Source organism: Aythya ferina, assembly GCF_964211825.1.
Source record: "Aythya ferina genome assembly, chromosome: 12".
Classification (NCBI taxonomy): domain Eukaryota; kingdom Metazoa; phylum Chordata; class Aves; order Anseriformes; family Anatidae; genus Aythya; species Aythya ferina.
Genome location: NC_140308.1, coordinates 2,444,768 through 2,465,750, shown reverse-complemented (window position 1 = coordinate 2,465,750; position 20,983 = coordinate 2,444,768). Strand labels below are relative to the sequence as shown.

Here is a 20,983-nt window from a genome sequence, read left to right as displayed (position 1 = left end):
GGAGGCAGGACACCTGGAAGAGGGAATATTTCCATGGAAAGAACAAATATCTATATTTTTTGGTGATGTATACATTCCCAGAAATTATTTCCTTGCTATTTTAAGCTGGAAAATAGCTCTTCTCGCCCTGATTTCAGAATTCCCCACCTGCTTCTTTACTGAGCTTTGATTTCACCAGATTTTGCAGGACAAAAGAGTGGACAGACAGGTCTCTTCAGGGAAAATCCAGAAAATGTTGCTGCCGATGACTCAGGGAGTGTTTTGCATCCTCCTTCTTTTAAGCTGAGCTCAGTGCCCTCTGTTTATGAAAGAGGGTATGGTCTTTCCTCAGCCATCCTCCTAACGAAGTATTCATCTAATGCCCAGCTGGGGTCTTGAGTGCTTGGGGACACCGAAAACTTTACGGCACTTTTACAAGAAGCAGTTGTTGTTCCTTCTGCTTTGGCCACGGGCCAGCCTGGAGAGTTTCATTGTGCCCAACACCTCTGGCAGCTCAGTTCTCAGAAGCATTATCGGGTCCGGGACAGATCACAGGACAGGCAGTCAGGTGTTCGAGGTGCTATTACTGGGTCGGCTGCTGAGCAATGGTTGTGCAATCGTAGGCAGCCCTCTGAATCCCTGCATGCCTCGGTTCCTCACGATGTAAATAAGGAGGATGTTTACTGAGGCCACAGGCTGTGTACCACTCAGTTAACTGAAAATGCGTGGACATCCTTTAATCCTAGGCATGCTAAAAATCAGTGGAAGATTTTGTGGCGTGCTGTATCATTCTACAATTTCCCTGCTGTTCCTCCTGCCCTAGCACTGTCCTTACTGCTTGCCAAGAGGTTATGGATCTTTTTGAGCGAAAGGTAGTCCATAAACACAGATTATTTTTGCTTACACCAACTGTTTTACTGTGTTTCCTTCTGAAACCAATAGCTCCCATTGACAACTAGATCATGAAGCCAAGAAATGTTTGCTGGAACAACAGTAGCAGTAACTGATATGAGGGTTACGGTACATAGGTCTTGGGCAATACCTCTTGTATGGAGAGTGCAATGAGTTTTTTGCCCAAGATTCTAAGAAAATGATGTTTTTGTGATGGCACTGCATGTGCCCGTGTATTACTTTGGGTTTACCATCGAAAAAAGCATCTGGCTAATGATCTCAAAAGGGCTATACTCCAAAAGCCTTGTGAAATAGATGCCCAGCTAGAAGAAAGAGACAGCGTCAGTGTTCCCACTGAGGAATAGGCACATCTGTTGTTAAACCTCAGAGAAAAACCACACAGGAAAATGGTCTGTGAGTGGTTTATTTAGTTTCACTTCTCTCATATTACACTTTTATAGCCCCAGAAAAGAGAGAGATTTTGCCTCTGAGGGCTTTCTCATCCCTTCTTGCTAGAATTCTTCTAACTCTGGGGGTAACTTTCACAGAGAAACTTGAAGGTTAGGATTGTCTTAATGGAAAATAGTCACCGTCATAAGACAAATTTAAGATTGAGAGGAGTTATTTTAAGTCACTGCGAACAATTTGATCCAATTCTGTCTGAAAATCTCCCTTAGTAGCTGGGTAACAGTTGCATATTGTATTAAAAAAAGTCTCACGCTGATCTTTAGCTGAGCTAGACCAACAAACACAATTAATGTGAAAGTACCTGAGGGAAGGCATTTTGATTCAGGTGAGAATGCAAGTTCCTCTCAGCACAGTGTCCTTCCCTTTATTTTATGTGGTCTTTCTCCATATGTCTGGTGAATTTAATACTACTGACAGCTGCTGAGCTAACAACCCTAGACACTAAAGTGCTTTCTTCCAGAAAGGGTGTAGCACTGCAGAGGAATAGCTTCGTCTACACACTATAAAAAGCCTTTTCAGTACTGTTTTACCAGAGAAATGAGGGGATGTTTTGTAATTCTGATTGTGAAATACATTCATTTTGTTGGGAAGCAGCTGATATGGAAACTCAGTTCTCTCTGGATCTAGGGGTAAGTGGGATTTTTTCCCCAGGGAAACACTGTAAATATCAGCTCGGGTTCAAAGAGAGAGCCACCATTCATACGGCTTTTTTAATAACAGAAAAAGAAAAAAAAAATCTTGAATATTTAACAGTTGGAAAAGCCTGACTTTTTGTATTTCAGCCTGAAAATTCAGTATAGCCTGCTGGATAGGATGCAAACAGGAGGATCAGAGCTAGAATCCAAACCCAGCTTGCATTTTGACCTGCTTTGTAAGTCTGGGCAAATCACATCTCTTGCTTCATGAGAAAATAGGGCTGACAGGTAGCGTAAGAGATCATTTACTCCAGCCCTCTCCCAAAGATGAGATCAATTCTCCCTAAGCTGTTCAAAATAGATGTCTTACTAATCTATTTTTTTTTAATGTCTGACTATTTCTTTGCTTTCCTAGGCAATTTGTTCTGGTGCTCAACTATTCTTACCCTTACCCAGTGCCTAACTCATATCGCCTTTCCCAAGACATAAGCTCATTATTTCTTGTCCTAGACTCACTGCATGCAGAGAACAGCTAATTCCCTCCTGCTTTGCAGCAACCTTTTGCATATTTGAAGACTATATAATGTCTTCTTGCAGCTACATCTCCTCGCCGTCAGACTAAATGCTTTGTAAAGTGTACTAAGACAATAATAAAAATGCTCCGTTGGCTAGATTTTTAAAGGGCTCTGCTCCAGTGTAGTCACCAAATTTGGAGCAACTGCAGCTCAAAAGCAACATTTTCTCATTGTCGAATTGTGCTTAGGCAGAGCCTGTCCCAAGAGCTATGTCCATGCTGTCGTTCCAACTGCGCCTAACACTTTTCTCAAATCCAGACTCGCCAGCTGTCTGTGCTGTCGACATGCAGACATAGGCTACGGCTGCGATGAAGAAGGAAAGGTCAAGCAAGTCGCAGTGTGGATCTAAGTTTCCCTTCTCACAGTCTCTGCAGATTATTCATGAGCTGAACATGTGATAGCCCAGCCTGTCAGCAGATACTCTGATTGTGGCTCTTCCTAAGCACCATATGGATGCTTTCAGTCTGAGCTGCAGCCCTACTAACAGTTGGTAGCATGGATGAAAACCGCGTGACACATAGCACTCGGTATTGTTCAGCCTGCCTCCGGGACTCACCTGGACACCTCAGCAAAAACACTGAGTGGTTTCTTCAGTGCTCATCCACCTGTCTGCAGTCACAGAGTGCAGCAGTCCCTGAGATGTATCAGTTCTGAGAGCATGGTGGGGTGTCCTTGCCAAAGAATAAGTTTTTAAAAGGCAGCAATTTAATTAAGAAAGAATAAACTTCTTCCGAAACAGAAATTTGGGATTGTTTTGGATGTATCAGATTTCTGACAGTCATCCATTATGTCTCACCTGCTGTCTCTGGACACTGATGTGAGCATTCACACACCTTCGGGCTGTTTTCTTTTCCCTTAGTTAGTCATTTCTTTCATGGCCTCATCCTATAATTAGCTAGGCACAGGAAATGTTTGACCCTGAATCATAAAATTAGGTAACAAACCCTCATTCCAGAGTGTGAGCACAACATCACTGTCACTCCAGTGTATTGTTCCACTCCAACAAAGGTAGAAACCCTGAGCATCTCTATGCTGGTTGGAAACCAATTTTTCTCCCTGTACTCGTGTTTCGGTAAGGATGCTGCCGGCTGCAGCTCTCTGTACCTTCAGCAGCACAAGTTGGATTGTACAGTGCGACTGTGTAGTACTATTGCTGCAAAATCACTCCTATATTTCAAAACACAGTGCCTCGAACATATGTGAGAGAAGGGGAAGGAAAGGCAGCTGAAAGTCTACAGCCAACAGCTTGTGTCAGAAAGCTGCTAAAGGAGGAAACAGTTGGGCATTTTTAATCAAGACGCGGTGTCTGCAGGATGAACACTAGTAAACTTGGCTTGCAACTAAAATTGTTTGCGATCTAATCAATTCCTGACAAATAGCATGTGACTGGGCTGCAGGCTTGAAAGCGGATTGAAACACCTGCCTCTAAATTTTTTACTCTAAAATTTTTACAGAAACCTTCTTCATCCTCATGACTGTGTGTGCTGGTGGCAAGCTGAGGGCAAATCACTGAACTTGTACCTCTGCACGGAGGTCAAGAGAGCTCATGTTTTGGGTTGCAGACAGAGGAAAGGGAGCAGGTGGAAAGGACATGGAGAGGGCAAAGCACTGAACGTCTCCTTTGCCGTGTTTTTAACAAACCCAACACCCACGGTGCCACCAGAGACGACCCATGTCCCTGCAAGGCTCTCTCGATGATCTTTTAAAGGCAACGACCATCGGGAGAGTTTGCTGAGGGCTGTGAGAAAGCAAATGCTGTGCTTACCTTGATAAACAAACAGTGCTGATTGCTTCTGAGGGGACTGCAGCTGCCTGTTGCTGGGAGGGGACGTGGAGGGACACCCCGAGGTGGCCATGGCGGGGTGTTGCTGAAGGGGGACATGAAGGGACACTGAGGCAGCCATGGCAGGGTGTAGCTGAAGGGGGACATGGTGGTGTGTCGCTGAGGAACAGCATGGGGCACTCTGAGGCGGCCATGGTGGGGTGTCACAGAAGAACATGGTGGGGCATTCTGAGGCAGCCATGGTGGGTGTCTCTGACAGGGAACATGGCAGGGTGCTCAGAGGCAGCCATGGTGAAGTGTCCCAGGCACAACATGGTGGTCTGTTCTGAGGAGGCCATGGCGGGATGTCTCTGACAGGGAACATGTCAGGGTGCTCTAAGTCGGCCATGGCAGTGTGTCGCTGAGGAACAACATGGCCAGGTGCCTCTGAGGGGGAACACGGCAGGGCGCTCTGAGGCAGCCATGGTGGGGGCACCCTGAGGTGGCCATGGCGGTGTGTCCATGAGGGAAACAAAGCAGGGCGCTCTGAGGCAGCCATAGCGAAGTGTCACTGAGGCACAACATGGCGCGTTCCGAGGCAGCCATGGCAGCGTATCACCAAGGAACAACCCAGCAGGGCGTTCTGAGGTGCCCATAGCAATATCACTGAGGCACAACACAGCGAAGCGCTCTGAGGCGTCCCAGAGGGGGGGGCACAGCCCCTCAGCCCCAACATGTCGGGCGGCCTCGTCCCCCCTCCACCTCGCAGCGCGGGGCCGTTGTCGGGCGGCGCCACACTCGGGATGGCGGCGGCGGCTTCCCGGCTGCCGGCAGCGCCCGCCCCGGCCGTGACGCCGCCATCAGCTGACGGCCGAGGCGCTGGGGGCGGCGGTGAGGGGCGGGCGCCGCCACTCGCAGTTGGCCGCCGCCGCCGCTGCCGTGAAGGAGCCGCCGCCGGGCCGGAGGCCGAGCCGCCGCCATGCCCTCGGAGAAGAGCTTCAAGCAGCGCCGCACCTTCGGTGAGCCCCGGGAGGGAGCGGGGAGCAGGGGGGGGAGCACAACGAGCTGCCCCCACAGCCTCGGAGCTGCGGAGGGGCCGGGATGAGGGATGAGGAGAGCGAGGCGGGGGGAGCCGGGCCTTCGGGGATCGTGTTTTTGAGGGGTCGGGGGGATATCGTGGGGTGCTGGGGGAGCCCCCCGGGCCTGCCGCCATCTTCGTGAGGGGAGCCCCCGGTCCCCGGGGGGGGTCTCGGCCTGAGGAGCCGGGGCTGAGCCGGAGCCTGGTGCTCCGGGCGGCCTGAGGTGGAAGGAGCGAGGCGTCGAAAAGAGCTGCGTAACGCTGGCTGGGGCAAGGAGATTAGCGCCTTGCTGGAAAGGACAGCCCTGACAGGGCGCTGCCAGCACCCAGGGTGGGAGCACAGAGGCCATGGAGCTCTGTGGCCTGAAACACGGCCGGGCACCCACCCCTCTGTGAACCGGAATGGATAAAAGGCATCGCTGCAGGTTTTCCCTTCCTTCTTTCCTTTCTGCTTGGAGTCAAGCTGCTTAAGACAGCTTTCTGTCCTCCCCACCCTCGCCTTTGTTGTTCTGCTCAATGTAAGCTGCTCCCTGCCTTGAAGCCGGCGGGGTTTTGGTGTAGCCGAGCCCGTGTTTCAGCTGCCCCTTTCTCTTGGAGTCTTCCAAAACTGGTCTCGACCCTGTCAACAGCCTCTGCTGCAGGTATTAAGTTCAGCTAGGATGGCAGCCAAGCAGTTGCCACTGCAACTAATGTCGTCAGAGAACTGTGTTTATCTGAGGCTGACCGAAGCCTGGGTTTGAACACGCCGTGTACAATAATCTCAGCGATTTGCCTGGCCCTGGGCTTGTGCCTGCCCTGCTTCAAGGAGCTGTGCTGGATAACATCGCCACGACGAACCTGTTTTGGCTGACAAGTCAGCCCAGCTCCTCTCTGCCAGCTGCCTTGGTGGCTGGGCTCGTTCCCTCCACGTGTCTCCTGTGCTGCTGGTTATTTTCATCTTTCAAAAGGACTTTAATTAGCTACTATCCTGCCCTTTGAGTATTAATGCTGCTCTGTGGCGTGCGTGGCTCGGGCTCTGAGGTGTGGAGCCTTGAAGTTGCTTTGGTGCATAGGGCCCGCAGCAGCGGGAGGTGCCTGGGGATGGCTCTGGAGCCTCCTCGGCCTGCTGAAGGCTTCGCATACTGGTTGCCTGAGTTCTGCTTGATTCACGCCCAGCCTCAAACCGTGATTCACGTGAGTTGCATTTCCTCGCCGGGCTCGTGAAAGGCGCACGGAGTTAATGTGGGCTGATGGAGAGCGGGGAGACGGGGCCGGCAGCATGCCACCGTGCTTCCTCTCCCGTGAGCAGCACCTCTCCCTCGCTGTGGTCAGCCTGTGATGCAACACCGCACCGTCACCCTCAGAGATGTTTAGAAGACGGCCTGGAAAGCCCCAGCGCTCCAAAAAGAACTGCAGAGGTTAACATTTGAGTTCACCGAATCTGAAAGTAGGGTGGAAGCAGATGCAACCGCCTCTGAAAGCAAGTGCGTCTGTTTACTTTGGCTCCCGGTTGTACTTTAGCCCGGTTTATAATATCTGTGCCATGATATTTATGTCTGAGGGGAGGTGAACTTTATCCCGAAAACTGGCACAGATAGCAGCGAAACGTCTAGGTACACACGAATCCACCAACGGCTTCTGCAACAATGCGGGCAGCATAATCAAAACAGAAAGCTGTAATTGGGTAATACTAGAGCCTGCCGGGTAAGCTGATGCTGCCCAGCTTCAGCGAGGCTTAGGTCTCAAATTTTAATTGTTGACAACTTCCTCTTCTGGGATCTTGCAGAAATAACACAGGATATGTAGTCATTAGCTTGGGTGGTGTAACCCGATGCCATAAATTTATGGGATTGTGGCTGCATTAGTGGGCAGAAAACGAGAGGTGTGGGGGGGATCCGTGTCCTGTAACGCTTTCTAGGAGACCCAGCCAGCGTGCGTGCAGTTGGTGACACCTTGGGATACAGAGCAAAGTGTCACCTGTCAAAGGAGAGTTTTTTGCTCTCGATGGTGCTGTGCCGTTTGAAAACTGCTTTTCCTGATTTTACTTCCGTGGCCTTTATTAACTCGCAGGTCCTCTCTTCAGTGCTTGAGAAAAATTAATGACAGCATTAAATGTGGGTATTTGAACAGCCTTTTTCTTTTTTGATCTCTTCCAGAGCAAAGAGTTGAAGATGTACGGCTGATTCGAGAGCAGCATCCTACCAAAATACCGGTAAGTCTCATTCCTGCCACTTCAATTTCTGACCTTATTTTTTGTTGTTTGTTTGTTTTGTTTTGTTTTTCAATTTTCCTGGGTAGAAACCTGTAAAAGAGCTGTCCTGATATGTCCAAATTACCATTTGGCTGCTCAGGGTTGTTCGGCCTGGATTTCAGAAGCATTCTCAGGCTAGTAACCATCAGGCAGCACGCTACAGCAAGGTGCTGGCTGGGGACTGGAGGAAATGGAGCTTTCCTGTGCTGCCTGTTGCAGTTTCAAAGAAAGCCACGCCCAGAGCGAGCTCTGAGATTCTCCAGAGCGCTCAGCTCTTCTTATCTCAGAAGTGGATGTATTTTTCTTCCCTGAAAGAAGAGTCTGCACAGGCTGATGGAGAAAAATGCAAAGTGGTTCAGAGACTGATGTGGCTTTCATCATAAATTTGTAGTGAAAAAGACTGAAATGCCTGCAGAGCAATGAGCTTGGAGGTCTGCAGGAGTGCTGTGTGTTTTCAACCCTCTCCATCTACTGTTGGGTCACCTCAGTTTGGGGGCCCTCACCTCACTTTTCCTTACCTGGTCAGCTCCAAATGCAGCTTAAACTTTTTATTTTCTTTCGTTTATGGCATCCTCTGGGTTAGAAATGCAAATAAAGCATCCTAGGAAGCAAAAGGCGGGGACCACAGGAAGGGACACTGCCCCCCTGATTAGCAGGGCAGCATCACCTCTCCCGACCTGCTGGCAGTGCTTTGCCTAAAGTCCCAAGAACACCATTAATCGTAGCAGCAAAGGACTTTGTGATGAGTTCTTCGCTGCTGGGGGTGACAAAAAACAACAAGCTGGCCTTTTGGTGGCACTGGGAAGGGTTTCGGAGATCTTGGGAGGCAGAGCAAAGGTGTCAATTGGGTGCCTTCACCTTTGGTTCTCAGTGCTGAGGGCTGATGGTGACAGAATTTCCCCTCGGAGGGAACAAACCGCTGGCAAGCAGCAGTTCCAGCGCGAGGGTTTTCACAAGTGGCTGCTGCCTCCACGTGAAATAAACTTGAAAAGTTTTCGGCTTCGCTTTAACCTGAAGCTGCTTCATCTTTTAAGCCACCGCTGCTGTTTTTGCCGTGCTGCTGGGCGTGGGGACCAGTTAATACTTTATAGCAGAGATTTTCTGACTTTTCTGCAGTCTGCAGCCTTCCCAAAAGGCCCTTTTGCAGCAATCTCCTTCCTGACAGAAAATTGCTTTTTCATCCACCTTTCACAGATCGCTCAGCCGTAGTCCCCCAGCTCTGTGACCGCGCACAGAAAGCCACTGATTTACAGCAAACCTCTCATTTTAGGTCAGCCGTGGAGATACTACTAGGAAAAATTCGGAGGTTCCTAAGCTACTTGCTCAGGAGGCAGTGATGCGTGCTGGCAGCTGTGGCACGAGCCTGCTTGGGGTCCCCGGGGGCTTGTTCTGGTTGCCAGTCGTGTTCTAGCTTGGGTCACTGCTGCGTTATCAGTAGCAGTTCTGGGTGAGTTAGGATGGCAGTGCCATGCTAGAAGGTAAATTGCTCCTGTGCTGTTCCCATCTTCCATTCTGCTGTTGGAAATATCCGTTGTTCCTGGTCTACCCCATTAAAAACTGCGAATATTTTTCCAGAAGTAGCCAGTATTTATTTAAACCGATGTCAGAAAGCCTTCTCCCTGAGGTAATGAAGTTGGCTCGATGTCTCTTCACCTGTGCAGCTTTGGAATATCACCACAGCCAGACCCCGTGAGCATGGGAGCGATCCAAGGGAATGGTGTCACGTAGCTGCCCTCGATTTAAAAGCAACAAAATCCCCACAGCTGTGGGAAGGGGGGTGCGAGAATTCTGAGCTCATTCCTTAAAAGCAGGAGCCGTGTGCCGTTGCTGGGCAGGGTGCTGCTTAAATTGGCAAATCTACGATTTCCTCATGAATTTAAGTAGTTACTCCATAGCAGCCCTGGCAGAATTACTGGCTCCTGAGCCTTGAGATTACGAGGAGGAAATTATCTCCTCTGAGGCTTTATGCCCTGCAAAAGTGGCTTTGTTTCACGCCTTGGAGACACCGTGGAAGGTCTCTTGCAGACAGAATGAGAGGTGCAGGTGACAATAATTGTCACTTTGCCTTTTTGGGTTTGAGGTGTTGCATTTACAAATGAAGTGAAGTGGAATCTAACCAGCATCACGTTACTTTGCTGTGTTTAACAGGGGGGTGGAAGTGAGGGGACCCGGCGCTGTTTCTGCCTTTCACATCTGCTCCTTTCTTCGTGTTTCTCTCCAGGTGATCATTGAACGGTACAAGGGGGAGAAGCAGCTTCCAGTTCTGGATAAGACCAAGTTCCTGGTGCCGGATCATGTCAACATGAGCGAGCTAATCAAAATTATCAGGTAGTATGCTGGCTTCGGTGTTCGTTGCGTCACATGAAGGGGGTGATTCTGTTAATTCCCCACCTGGTGTGTGAATTTGGGAACCCTTTAAAGGGAAAAATTATGTAAACAAGTGCTTGTACCACCACCAGGACAAATTCCTGGGAAGGTGTGATTCCTTTGGCATTGCTGGGGAAAAATCTGAAACGAATTGAGCTGTTAAGCTTGCTTTGGAGAGAAATAACTGCTGCCCAGCGCTGCGGGAGGGATTCTGGGGCTGTCAACCCCTGTCTGACCTGGGTGCTCCAGCTCCAGGGCCCCAGTGCTTCCTGCTCGCCTATTTTGGGCTGCCTTCTCGGTGTTCTGCCTGGGAGTCGCCCTCTGGAGTGCCTGCCTCTTCCCACACTGGAGGGGGAGTTTGGGCTCGCTGCCAGGGCTCCGAGCTGCTGCTTAGGGTTGATGTTGGCATCCTCTGAGTGTGAAGCGAGGTTTCCCTCAGTGGCAGAGTTCAGGCCCAAAAAGCCCCTGTTCTGGTGTCGTGGTGGCCCAGCTGTTTGCACAGACTGGCTCCACGCTGCTTAAAAGAAAAGGCAAAGGGGGAATAAGCCTCGAGGAGAAGTTGTGCGGTCAGAAATCCTGCTAGCAGTGCGGTTCTCCTGGCGTGGTGTCAAGGAGTAGTTTGGTTAGCGCGAGTCCTCAAGTGGTAAACTCGGAAGCGAGCAGCAAACCAGCGTTTGCTTTCCATTGGTCACGGTGTAGCAGGTTCTTTCAGGACACGAGCTGTAAAAACTGACTGCTGGCCCACGTGGCCAAACAGCTCCTGCCTTGCAGGCTTCCACAGAAACTGCCTCCAGCAAATCCCGGCTCTTGAATGGGTTACAAAGAGAGATGGGGCTTTGGATGTAGGAGTTCTAACGAAGGAGTTCTAACGAAGGCCCCAGGCCAGAGGTTTGTCAGCGAGGTGCAGGATTCTCCCCTCCTTTTCCCTCTGGCTTTGTGGACGGATGACTTAGCGCTGGCTGGACTTGCTCCCCTGCCAGCCCCTTGCCTGGAGCACAGCCAGCGAGCCACGTGGGCCTGTCCTTCCCACAGGTAGCTGCTCCTCGGCGGGGCAGCCCCGCTCATCTGCAGTTCTTATTTCCTTAGTTGCACTTCCACATATCTGAGTTTCTATTGCTTGCTCAGCCCCTCTGCAAGCCTGATTTCAGCAGGAGGTTCAGCAGAACTGCTGTGTCCCAGGACGGACGGGGCAGGTGTCAGCTGTGTCACTCAGCCTGGAAAGCTGTTTCTCGCTGCTCTTCCTCTGTTTCTCCTCCTGGGGGGAGCAAGACACTTCAAAGGTTAAACAGAGCTCTGACAGAGCGAGTTTAAGAGGCTCAGGCCCTGCCCCCAGCGTGTGCCTGCATCCCCAAGGTCAGCCTGGGGTTGTATTTCCAGCGGGGTGCCAGCGAGGAAGCAGCAAGCCGCCCGTCCCGTGGGCCGTGCGTGTTTGCTGGGCGCACCGGGTGGCTGCTGCTGCTGCCCCAGCGCCGTGCTGGCAGGGAGCACCTCTCCCTGATCCTCTGCTGCCCTCCTGCTGTGGTGCAATAAGGATTTCTGTCACGGGATGCGTGTGAATTTCACGGGTAGGTGAATTTAACGCAGCTCTGGGGTGGGAACTGAATGAATTCGGTGAGGGCAGGGCAGCTCTGGGTGGGGACACCCTACGGCTGTCTGCGGGGGGCTTTGTTTGGGCCCTGCTGGCTCTGCCCGCCTGCGTGGGAACACCTAACCACCTCTCTGCACCCCCTTTCCCCCGGCCTCCCCCTCACAGGCGACGCCTGCAGCTGAACTCCAACCAGGCGTTCTTCCTGCTGGTGAACGGACACAGCATGGTGAGCGTCTCCACGCCCATATCCGAGGTGTACGAGAGCGAGAAGGACGAGGACGGCTTCCTCTACATGGTGTACGCCTCTCAGGAGACTTTCGGAGCGCAACCTTCCGTTTAGGACACGCGAGCGGCTTCTGGCCTAGGATCCTGGTTTAAACTCGGCCGTCACCCCCACTCCTCCCCACACACACCCCAGGGAAAGAAACGGATGTCACCTCCGCTCTCAGTACCTTAGCATAGTCTTGCTTTAGCAGGTGTCTTATCTTCCCTTGCCTTGTTTGTGACTATTAAACAGTACAGACGAGCACCTCCAGCTTTGAAACCTGCTGTAATATTCCACACAGGCACATTTACATTTCTGGACTCTCTGAATGGAACCCAATTGTGCATGTGACAATTGCAAAGAAAGGGACACTCGATTGACTTTAACAAGCAAACAGGCACCAGTGAGGAGCTAAAGTGTTGCGTGTGGCAGTTTTCTGGAGAATCTCCCCGTGATTCCGTAAAGCTATATAAATATATTTTCTTTTTTTTTTAAATGGGAAGGCTTCTAATGAGAGCGAGTTATGTTTTAACGTTCCAAAGCTTTGTCTTCTGCAGCTCGATGAGGTTGGTGTCAGTGCTGCAGCGCGTTAAGGCAAGCGCTTGGGGTGAGCTGGGGGAGCACAACTCTTTTTGTCTCCCGTTCTTGTGGCACTGCCGACTTAGGAAACGGTGCCGGTTTCTGAAATAACTCATACCAAACACCACAGCTTTATTGTAGTTTTAGGAAGTGTTAACTGTAAAAACAAAACAAAACAACACCCACCTGGACAGGTAACGTTGAAATAAACTCCAGTCTGTTATGAAGTTCCAATGCCTGTGTGAGACACTGTATGTCCCTAGGGGCTTGCTTCCAAAAGAAGCCGTTCCCTCGCCCCGCAGAGCGTGCAGGGAGCCGAGGGAGCCAGCACGGGCAGCGCCCGCAACGCTCGCGGCTGCTTTACACCCTGCAGCCCGGCACTGGACTCAGCCGTGCTACTGGAAGGACGACCCCTTGCTGCCCAGCCATTCTGTCACTTCTTTTGCATGTTACCGCCGGCGGGGTCAGGGAGATCTGCTCCTAGCAGCATTTTATTTTTATTTTTTTTGACGTCCAGGAGTTGCTGTCGAGATCTGACGAACAAATGAGTTTATTTCTTACCATCGCTGACGTCTCCTGCCGCTTGCATGGGGTTTGGCAAAGCTTGGTGTCGCTCCTTGCCCTGAGCGGGGAGGCAGCCTGTGCAGAGGAAAGGTATCTGGTAGGACCTGTGTTTTTCCTCTAGGTTGTTGTCAAGTGAAGTGTAGCAGGATGCGATTACTCGTGTATATTCTGTGTCTGTGAACTAACTACATCTGTTACTGGAAGCTAACTTACTATAAGGGGGGAAAAAGAAGCAATACTACTGCGTCTTGGCACTCTAGCTCAATAAGGTGTACAATTTGTACCTACCTACACCTCTTTGCATGAATCTTGGTCACGATGCTTACTTCAAATTTTTTAATGTTCTTTGTGTTTTTATTCCGGCGTAAACTTTTAAATGCAGCTTGTTCTATGTTTAGTTCTGTTTGTGTAAGAAATTGTTTAACTCATAACTGACAACCATACTTGTAATTACGACGTGATTGACTGATATTCCTGTACAAATGTTGCTTTTTTAAAATTAATACAGTGCTGATATGGATGGATTACATCCCAACTTCATCATGCCTCGCGTGGTTATTTGTAGTCAGCTTTCTCCAAAATCTGCCTGCTGGGAAGGGCAGAGGTGTGATTCTGCCCGTTTCAGGATGCACAGGACTTACCCTGGGTCCTGCTAATAATGCTCACACTTGTCCTGAAGCCTTTTAATACAGATACCTGTAACAACCCAGGGAGTTTGCACCCTCTGGAAGGAGGCACTGCAGGTAGAACGACCCCATAAAGCAGTTGGGGAAGGGGGAGAGGCTGCACGGGGGTGTTTCCATACCCCCAGCGTCTGTTTCTGCTCTTCCCCATCTCCCTCATCTGGGCAAACGCAAACGCTTCCGAGGATCTTGGCTTCCCTGCATCAACTCTGCGAGCGCTGTCATGGGTTTGTGCTTCGCAGCCAGATGTCTGGGGGCGGAGAGACAGCAGAAGTTAATGGAATAAAAAAAGACCCTGGTAGCTGCCAAGCTGGAGGAGCCCCCAAAGAGATGAAGCCCGTTTAAAGGAAAAAAAAAAAAAAAAGAAAGAGGGATTCTGTTTAACTCTTTATTTTCCATACATTAAATTTACTCAGATAAAAACATTCTAAAAATGTACAATTTTACTTTTAACAAAGTATAATAAAACATAAAAATCCCAATACCAGAATACTTGACATTTACAATTCAAAATCAAATTAGCTGAATATTAAATATTTACAAAACTATTTAAAATATTTATAAAGTTACATGCACAATTTGTAATACTAGAATTGACCGAAGTAAAAGAAATGGCTCAAATGGGAGCAGGAGTTTCCTTCATTCCTAGTGGAAAGTTATGTCCAAGAGAAGCTGTTAATCTGCACTTGAAAACACACAGGATTGGCTTTCTGCATCGGTACCAACACGTTCCTTGCTTATGTCAGGAGAATTTCAGAGAGCAAACAGGTAGTTCCAAGGGTTTATCACACAGATCGAGGGGGCGGGGGGTGGTTGGGGTTTCCGTGGCCTCAACCAGCAGAAGTTTCTCGACTCTTGCCGCTGCTCCGTTACCTCGGCTTCGGTCCCGATCTGCCTGCATCCACCGCGCCCGACAGGGCTATCGCGAATCCCCAGCGCTCAGTCCGTGACCTCCAATAAACTTTCTTTGGCTCTGATGACACCAAAAATAGCCAGCTCACCCGCAGGCAGGGTTCTGGGTGATGTCATGTTCATTTCGGGAAGGAGTGTTGCTATGCCAAATACCACTCACTACGGGGTTGTTTTTTTTTTATTTTGAGTACCTTCCCCCTGAAGCTTGCCAGCGAGAATTAGCATGGAACTGAATTTGGGGGAATGAAGCTCGAAGTGTTAGACCGCTACTGGACATCTGCCACTTAATTTGCTAAGATTTAGTGACCCTGGTATGCAGACTGTTGAAAATGGTTCACAAAAAGCAAAGTGTGACGTGTTGTTTGAAGTACAAATGTTATGGAAAATCTGATCCATACCTTGCTTGCTAAAATGAGTCCTCCTCCTTCGCTCTCCCACTGCTCAGCATTGGACATGACGTATTTATTAATGCTTAACTTGGAGACTGCCAGTGCAAGGAGTCTGCTGGAAATACCATTCTATTTCGATTCTTTCCATCACCAACACTCCCCAAAGGAAAACATCTGAAAACGCACGGCAAGTCCCTCGCTGCCCCGGAGGGAAGACTCATCACCAACTTCTCTGTGCCCCTGCAGGGAGAGGACTCGGGATTCCCTTCCGCCTTACGCTTAAAATCATTTCTATTCCACAGTGAAATCCATTTTGAGAACTACTTCTTTTTATACTTTCAGGACAAAGATAGGAATAAATAGCATACTTTGAAATCTCCATCTTTCAATATATAAAAATAGGTTTTAAGAACTGGATTCTTTGAGCCAGTGAAGCTGGAACTACTACTCTAAAATGAGCTGCCGAACTTTTCGGGGCATGGGGTGGGGAGATGGACTTGGGCCTCTTAAAAACAGATTAAGGATTATTTAATGGAACTAAAGTGCTCTGTTCAGACTTACCAACTTTGGTTGTTCTTGGTACAAAGCGGACAGCGTTTGCCAGCAGATCGGAAGCCGCAACTCGCTGTGGTTTAGGGAAGGCTCGTTAACTGGTGCTGGCTCGTCTAACATTTCTCTATCACACTCACGTTGCTTTAAGGTACTCAAGACTTCTGAATTTGAACGTACTCTAAAATCAGACTTCACCATTTCAAAACGTTACCTAAAAGTACACGTAAGCCACTTTAAGAAACATCAGCCTTAACTTTACACAAAGGAAACAATCCCAAAGAAAGCTCTGAAGATAGGAATGAAACAGTTTGCTGGATAGAAGTTCAGTTTTACAGTCCTTTTGTTATGGTTTCAACTCTGTGATGAGTATTAGACAAGACTATGTTCCCAGCCTTGGGCATTAAAACAAAATGCAACCGGTACAGAAAATATTTTCTTTTTTGCTGTTGATTTTTGCTGTTTTGAGAGGGATTTTAACACTTGCACGTGTGTTGAAACACAGATTATTTAAATACAATTCCGTTTTAAAATATTGTTTTAAAAAAAGTGAAAAAAATGTTAAGGTTTGGCTTTCAGCACATGTTCCAGGCCACTGGAGAGACCCTCAAAGCTGGAAATAGTAAACATTGTCAGTGAAAACTGCACGTTTCCCTCAGCGCAATACAGTATGACAGATTGTTCCTACCATTGTCTCAAGCTCATTAAGGCAAAGTAAATTGCATTGTCAGTTTTCATCACTTTAGTGTTGTAGGTCTGAAGGCTGCTCGTTCCACTGCAGGTAACCTCGAGAAGCAGGCAGAGCCAACAGAAGCATCCCCGTGGCGCGCGCGGCACTGCGTGTAGTGTGAGCTGGGCTGAGAACACACAAATCTGGTTCGTTTTCATTGCATAGGAGTAAGAAATAGCTTTTTTTTTTATTTTTTTTTAACCAAACGTTAAGCAAATTGAGACTTTGGTTTCCGTGAAGCCAAAAGCAGTACGAGCTGCAGGCAGCTGGGCTGAGCTCGGGTTTTTGCCATCCTCTGGGGATGCTGATTTCTCACCCTGGCCCCGCTAACATCGCTCGCCTCCTCGGTCCTCGCTCAAGAGAGCAGGACTGGGGGTGGCCCTGAACATCTTCCCTACTGATGGGCTCCAGGAAAGTCTCGGCTGTCAGCCCCCTCACACAGCTCTTTCCTTGCTACGGGCCGATCTCTGAGCAGCTCTGCACGGACGGGGCTTCCCTCGCTCTGCAGCGAAAGTCCCCTGCACCACCACGGATACTACACGGACACTACTCATCCTGGTGTGACCTGGTGTGAGGAACACCTCCAGGTGTAAACAAGGCTTCAGACTTTAAAGGTGTCTTCCAAATTACAGGATGCAAATATCTCTCTGTCAGACATTTTCAAGAGAAGGCCTCACCCATTTAATGGTGTCAGATTCCGCGGGTGAGCCACGAGGATTAGTATCTCCTTTCAACAAGACAGGACCAAACTGTTTCAAATTAGCAGTTCAGGATTTGTTTGGCTTCCTCTCAAGTCCTAATTTAGATTTGTCACCCACAAATTATGTACGCTAAGTAGTTAACACCAAAGCTAGTCATCTACAATCTATTGCAACGAAGGAGGCTGACAATAAATCCTTCAAAGTCTTGATAATAATGAAGTTTACTACCTTTTACATGTTTGACTTCTACCACTTCTGAATCCTGTAGCAAAAGCCTCGGGGTAGGAGTCAAAGGTTTTGTTTTATATAAAGTAAAGCAAAAGCTTACAAACTCTGCGGCCAGAGTTCCTTTTTTTTTTCTTTTTTTTTTTTTTTTAGGATGGTTTAAAATTCATTTACAAAAGCAGAATAATAAGGTTTCTGTGAAAGAGACCTATATACAGTAACAGGACGTAAAGGTTGTTTTGTGTATGACAGGAAAATATCCTTGAAGCCTTTATGACTCTGGAGTCTCTGGGACTTGGACCCTTGGAAACTAAGCTTATTCCACTGCTGGGAACCCAGCACTACCTGGCAATAAGTGAGACAATGAAGTACAAGTTTGTTTCCAGAAGGAACCCAAACTGCTGCGTGTGTTCTTTTGGAAGGGGAAGGAAAGACTTACTTCAGATTTGTATCGTGTAGTGTAAGCCACATAGCCTGCTGGTGCCAATTTTTAAAAGTTGGAACTTCTTTGCCTCTTGCACTGGTCTCAGAGTGACACTGTCTGCTAAAAGTGCAGAAAGCTTGAAGAGTTTTACATTCTTCTGTAGTGCAATCCTTAAAAATCCCAGAGATTAGTGCCTGATCACTTTTGAAAAAAAGTAGACATTTTACCTAGCCCAGGGGTGCCAAAGTCCTTCTGGCGAACGGCCACTCCTACCTTCCGCCTCCAGCTTCCACTTCAGAATGTAGCTGCCCTGGAGTTTGACGTTTCACCTCAGAAAGTCCACGTATGGCAACATTCTCCAGCAAAAAAAGTACATAGGATGTTGTACTTGCAACAGAAAATGCAGCTGGCCAGCTCCACCATCCATCCAGTCCGCATCGGTCCTATGACACGTGGTCAGAAGTTCCAACAGCAAGATCCAAGCATGAATTTGGCAATCAAATATGGGTTCGATGCACCCCTAAGCTAGATTTTCTACCTAGTCTAATAAAGTAAAGCACCTTTGGATTAAAAAATACATTAAGCTTAACAGCAACTGGACGTCTCAGTTTTGTGTTTCAGTCTCCTTATATCTCCATGGCTTACAGTATTTTCTTGCCAGATAAAATGTCAGTCTGTGGAGTCCAGACTTTCAGAGGGAGGAGCGTATTTCAGCCTAAAAGTACCTGGGGGAGAGGAAACAGAAAGATTAGGCACCATAAAGCTTTTCAAACCAGTTACATCTCAGAACTTTCTAAAAGAACCTGCTTCTCATTAGACTTTTAATGCAATATTACAGCGTAACGCCAGTTTGCAGCACCCCTGTGAAGCTGCAGAAAAGACTAACATCCAACCAAGAGAAATGAATTTCAAAGCACAGCTTTGCACAGAAAAACTCTCTGGCTTAGGTGCAGTTTTAGGGCTGGCAAAAATTAGTTTGGATGGCAAAAATAGTTTATATCTGGTCAATTCAATGAAATGCAGCTTTGAAAGACAGCAGACCACGTCTCTGAAGTTCTCTCAGTTCCGATTGCCTGAGTCAGTGTCACTTCTTCCCCACCAGCCATTATCAAAATATTAGACCCAGAAACTCCATTCATTATTTACATTTTCGCACTGCTGCTAATTGCTGCCTCAAAATCAGCCACTTGTTAATTTATAATGATCAAATATTTGAGGTCTTGCCTGCACCATATAAAAACTAATACAGACGTTTGCTATGGACGTTTGCATGATGTAAAATGGAGCACTTTGGTGCTGTTTGCTCCAGTCAAAGTTCATGTTTAAGTTTGTATCACATGCAAACGCTTTCAAAACAATGAGCCAACCAAAAGAACAAAGAAAAACGGGGCTGCAAAGTGCTCTTGGTAAATTAACATTCCTCTCTCAGTTGCTTCTCACCCAGAATTAAGGATTTCAAACCTCTGCAGGAGAACCACGTAAGCAACAGGCTATGCAGAATAAATAGAGCTGCAAACTCCTACAGGAGACTTTTCCAAAGGATCTGAGCATTTCATTTATCTAACTGCTTTGGGAAGAAGGGAAAGAGGCAACAGAGACGTTCAATTTGTCAACTTGCAGGGGAACCTGTGATTCTAACCCAAATGACCTGGATTACAAGGTACAAGCAGCACCAACAATTCTGCTGCCACCTGTCACCAGAAACACCTTCAGTGTGTGCTCCACCGCTTTGAATGCAGCTCAACAAGGCTTTTTTATGCAAGCAGGTGCAAACTGCAGGAGGATACGGCACCGGCACCATCGACATGGGAGCTGCGCCCCGTGCCAGCCCCTCCGCCCGCCGTTACCTTGTCGATTGAAGTCCATCGGAGGCTGTTTGCAGTCCTGAGCTCTGTGCCCGCTGGCCCCACAGTTGTAACAGGAGAGATTCCCATTTTTTTTGTGACTGGAGCCGTTGCTGTTCCCCATCATTCCCTGTGCCTGATAGACCCCTGCCGTCCCTGCCATAAAGTTCTGCATCGGCGGCACCGCAAACGTCGACTGCCCGGCCATCACGGAGTCCGGCGCTATCCCGCTGTTGTAGGCGGTGTGCACCACGGGGAAGGTCGTGCTGCTGTTGTACTGCTGCGTGTTGATGTAGCCGTTACTACACAAGGGGTTGAAGGGCAGAAACGGGAAAGTAAACATGGAAGGGCCCGAGAACGGGTGCTGAAAATAGTTAGCGTAGCTGACGGTCATGCCGCTCGAACCGCAGTTCCCGCTGCAGCCGCAGGAGCTGCACACCATGCACCCCGGCGGCTGCGGCTGCTGCTGCTGGTGGTGATGGTGGTGGTGGTTCTGGTTTGGTACCGGGATGCTCCCTGCTGACCCGCTGCTGCTGCTGCTGCTGCTACTGCTGCTGCTGCTGCTGCTGCTGTAGAAGTTGTTCTCGGCAACGGAGGAGAGCGTGGGGCTGGAGCTGGGCGCGGGGCAGCTGGGCAAATTGGCCATGGTTGCAAACGAGGTGGAGGGGTGGCTGCTGGACGAGGCCGCATTGCTGTTTGCGCAGAAGCTGCCTTGCATCGGCGCCACCGGCACGCTGCTCATTGCAGAAAAGGCAACTTTGGTGTTGGCTGTGTACAGAGCAGTCCGGGGATTTATTATTGCAGGGGACACCGTTATTTGCATATTACTGGAGCAGGAAGTCTGTCCGGCAATGGCAGAATCAGTAGGAACAGAAGAAGACACCAGGAGTTTGATGGGTGGACGAGCCACGTGGAAGACTGTGCTGGATGTTACCGTGGCAGCAGTGCTCGTTTCTACTATCAATCCTGGCTGCTGAGCTGTTTTTATCACTCTGTCCAGAGTCGAAGCGTGTACGACTTTGGTTCGAGGACCGAAGTTAATGGTAGACGTGGGTGAGCTGCTCTCAGCAGCCCCGGAAAGCACTTGCAAGGGCTGATGGGGAGAGGACGCAGCCATTACATCCACTACCGTATTCCCAAAGCTCTTTTCCATTTTTATGCTGCCTCTCGGTCCAGGAGAGACTTTATTCCTTTCTTCTAAAGATAAAAGTGAATGCATAGACGATGAAAGCAGCTTCATGTCTGCATTGCCGCGCTCTGATTTATGCACTGAATTCAGCATCCGAATGGGGGTGATATGAGAAGAGGCCGCTGACATCATTTGCATTGGCAGAGGATGGTGACCGGACGGATTGGAGCCTGCATCATTTTGCACTGGTAAGACCTGAGCAGTGGGTCTGGCCGAACTCGAAGTGAAATGATTCAGTAACATGACGGGTTTCTCCTTTTCTGAACCATCTAAGTGGATCTCTAAACCTAGGGACAGAAAATATTGCGTCTATAAATACAACTGCTTCCCTAGGCCACAAGCTGGCCAACACAAGC

General features: G+C 48.9%; 2 protein-coding genes across 2 annotated transcripts in view; one reads left to right on the top strand and one right to left on the bottom strand.

Annotated features, from left to right (window-relative positions):
* The first annotated feature begins 5,182 nt into the window (after positions 1–5,182).
* On the top strand, positions 5,183–13,521 carry MAP1LC3B (microtubule associated protein 1 light chain 3 beta). Its single transcript, XM_084533199.1, has 4 exons — positions 5,183–5,329; positions 7,524–7,579; positions 9,840–9,946; positions 11,739–13,521. Exons 1-4 carry the CDS (start codon positions 5,290–5,292, stop codon positions 11,911–11,913), a joined length of 378 nt encoding a protein of 125 aa, XP_084389325.1. The 5' UTR covers positions 5,183–5,289; the 3' UTR covers positions 11,914–13,521.
* Positions 12,439–20,983, bottom strand: part of ZCCHC14 (zinc finger CCHC-type containing 14) — a 53,657-nt gene continuing 45,112 nt past the window's right edge. Inside the window, exons 12-13 of the mRNA XM_084533198.1 lie at positions 19,442–20,914; positions 12,439–18,319 (exon numbers count right to left, since the gene is read on the bottom strand). Coding sequence (XP_084389324.1) covers positions 18,264–18,319; positions 19,442–20,914 — 1,529 coding nt within the window. The 3' untranslated portion in view covers positions 12,439–18,263. The remainder of the gene's footprint in view (positions 18,320–19,441; positions 20,915–20,983) is intronic.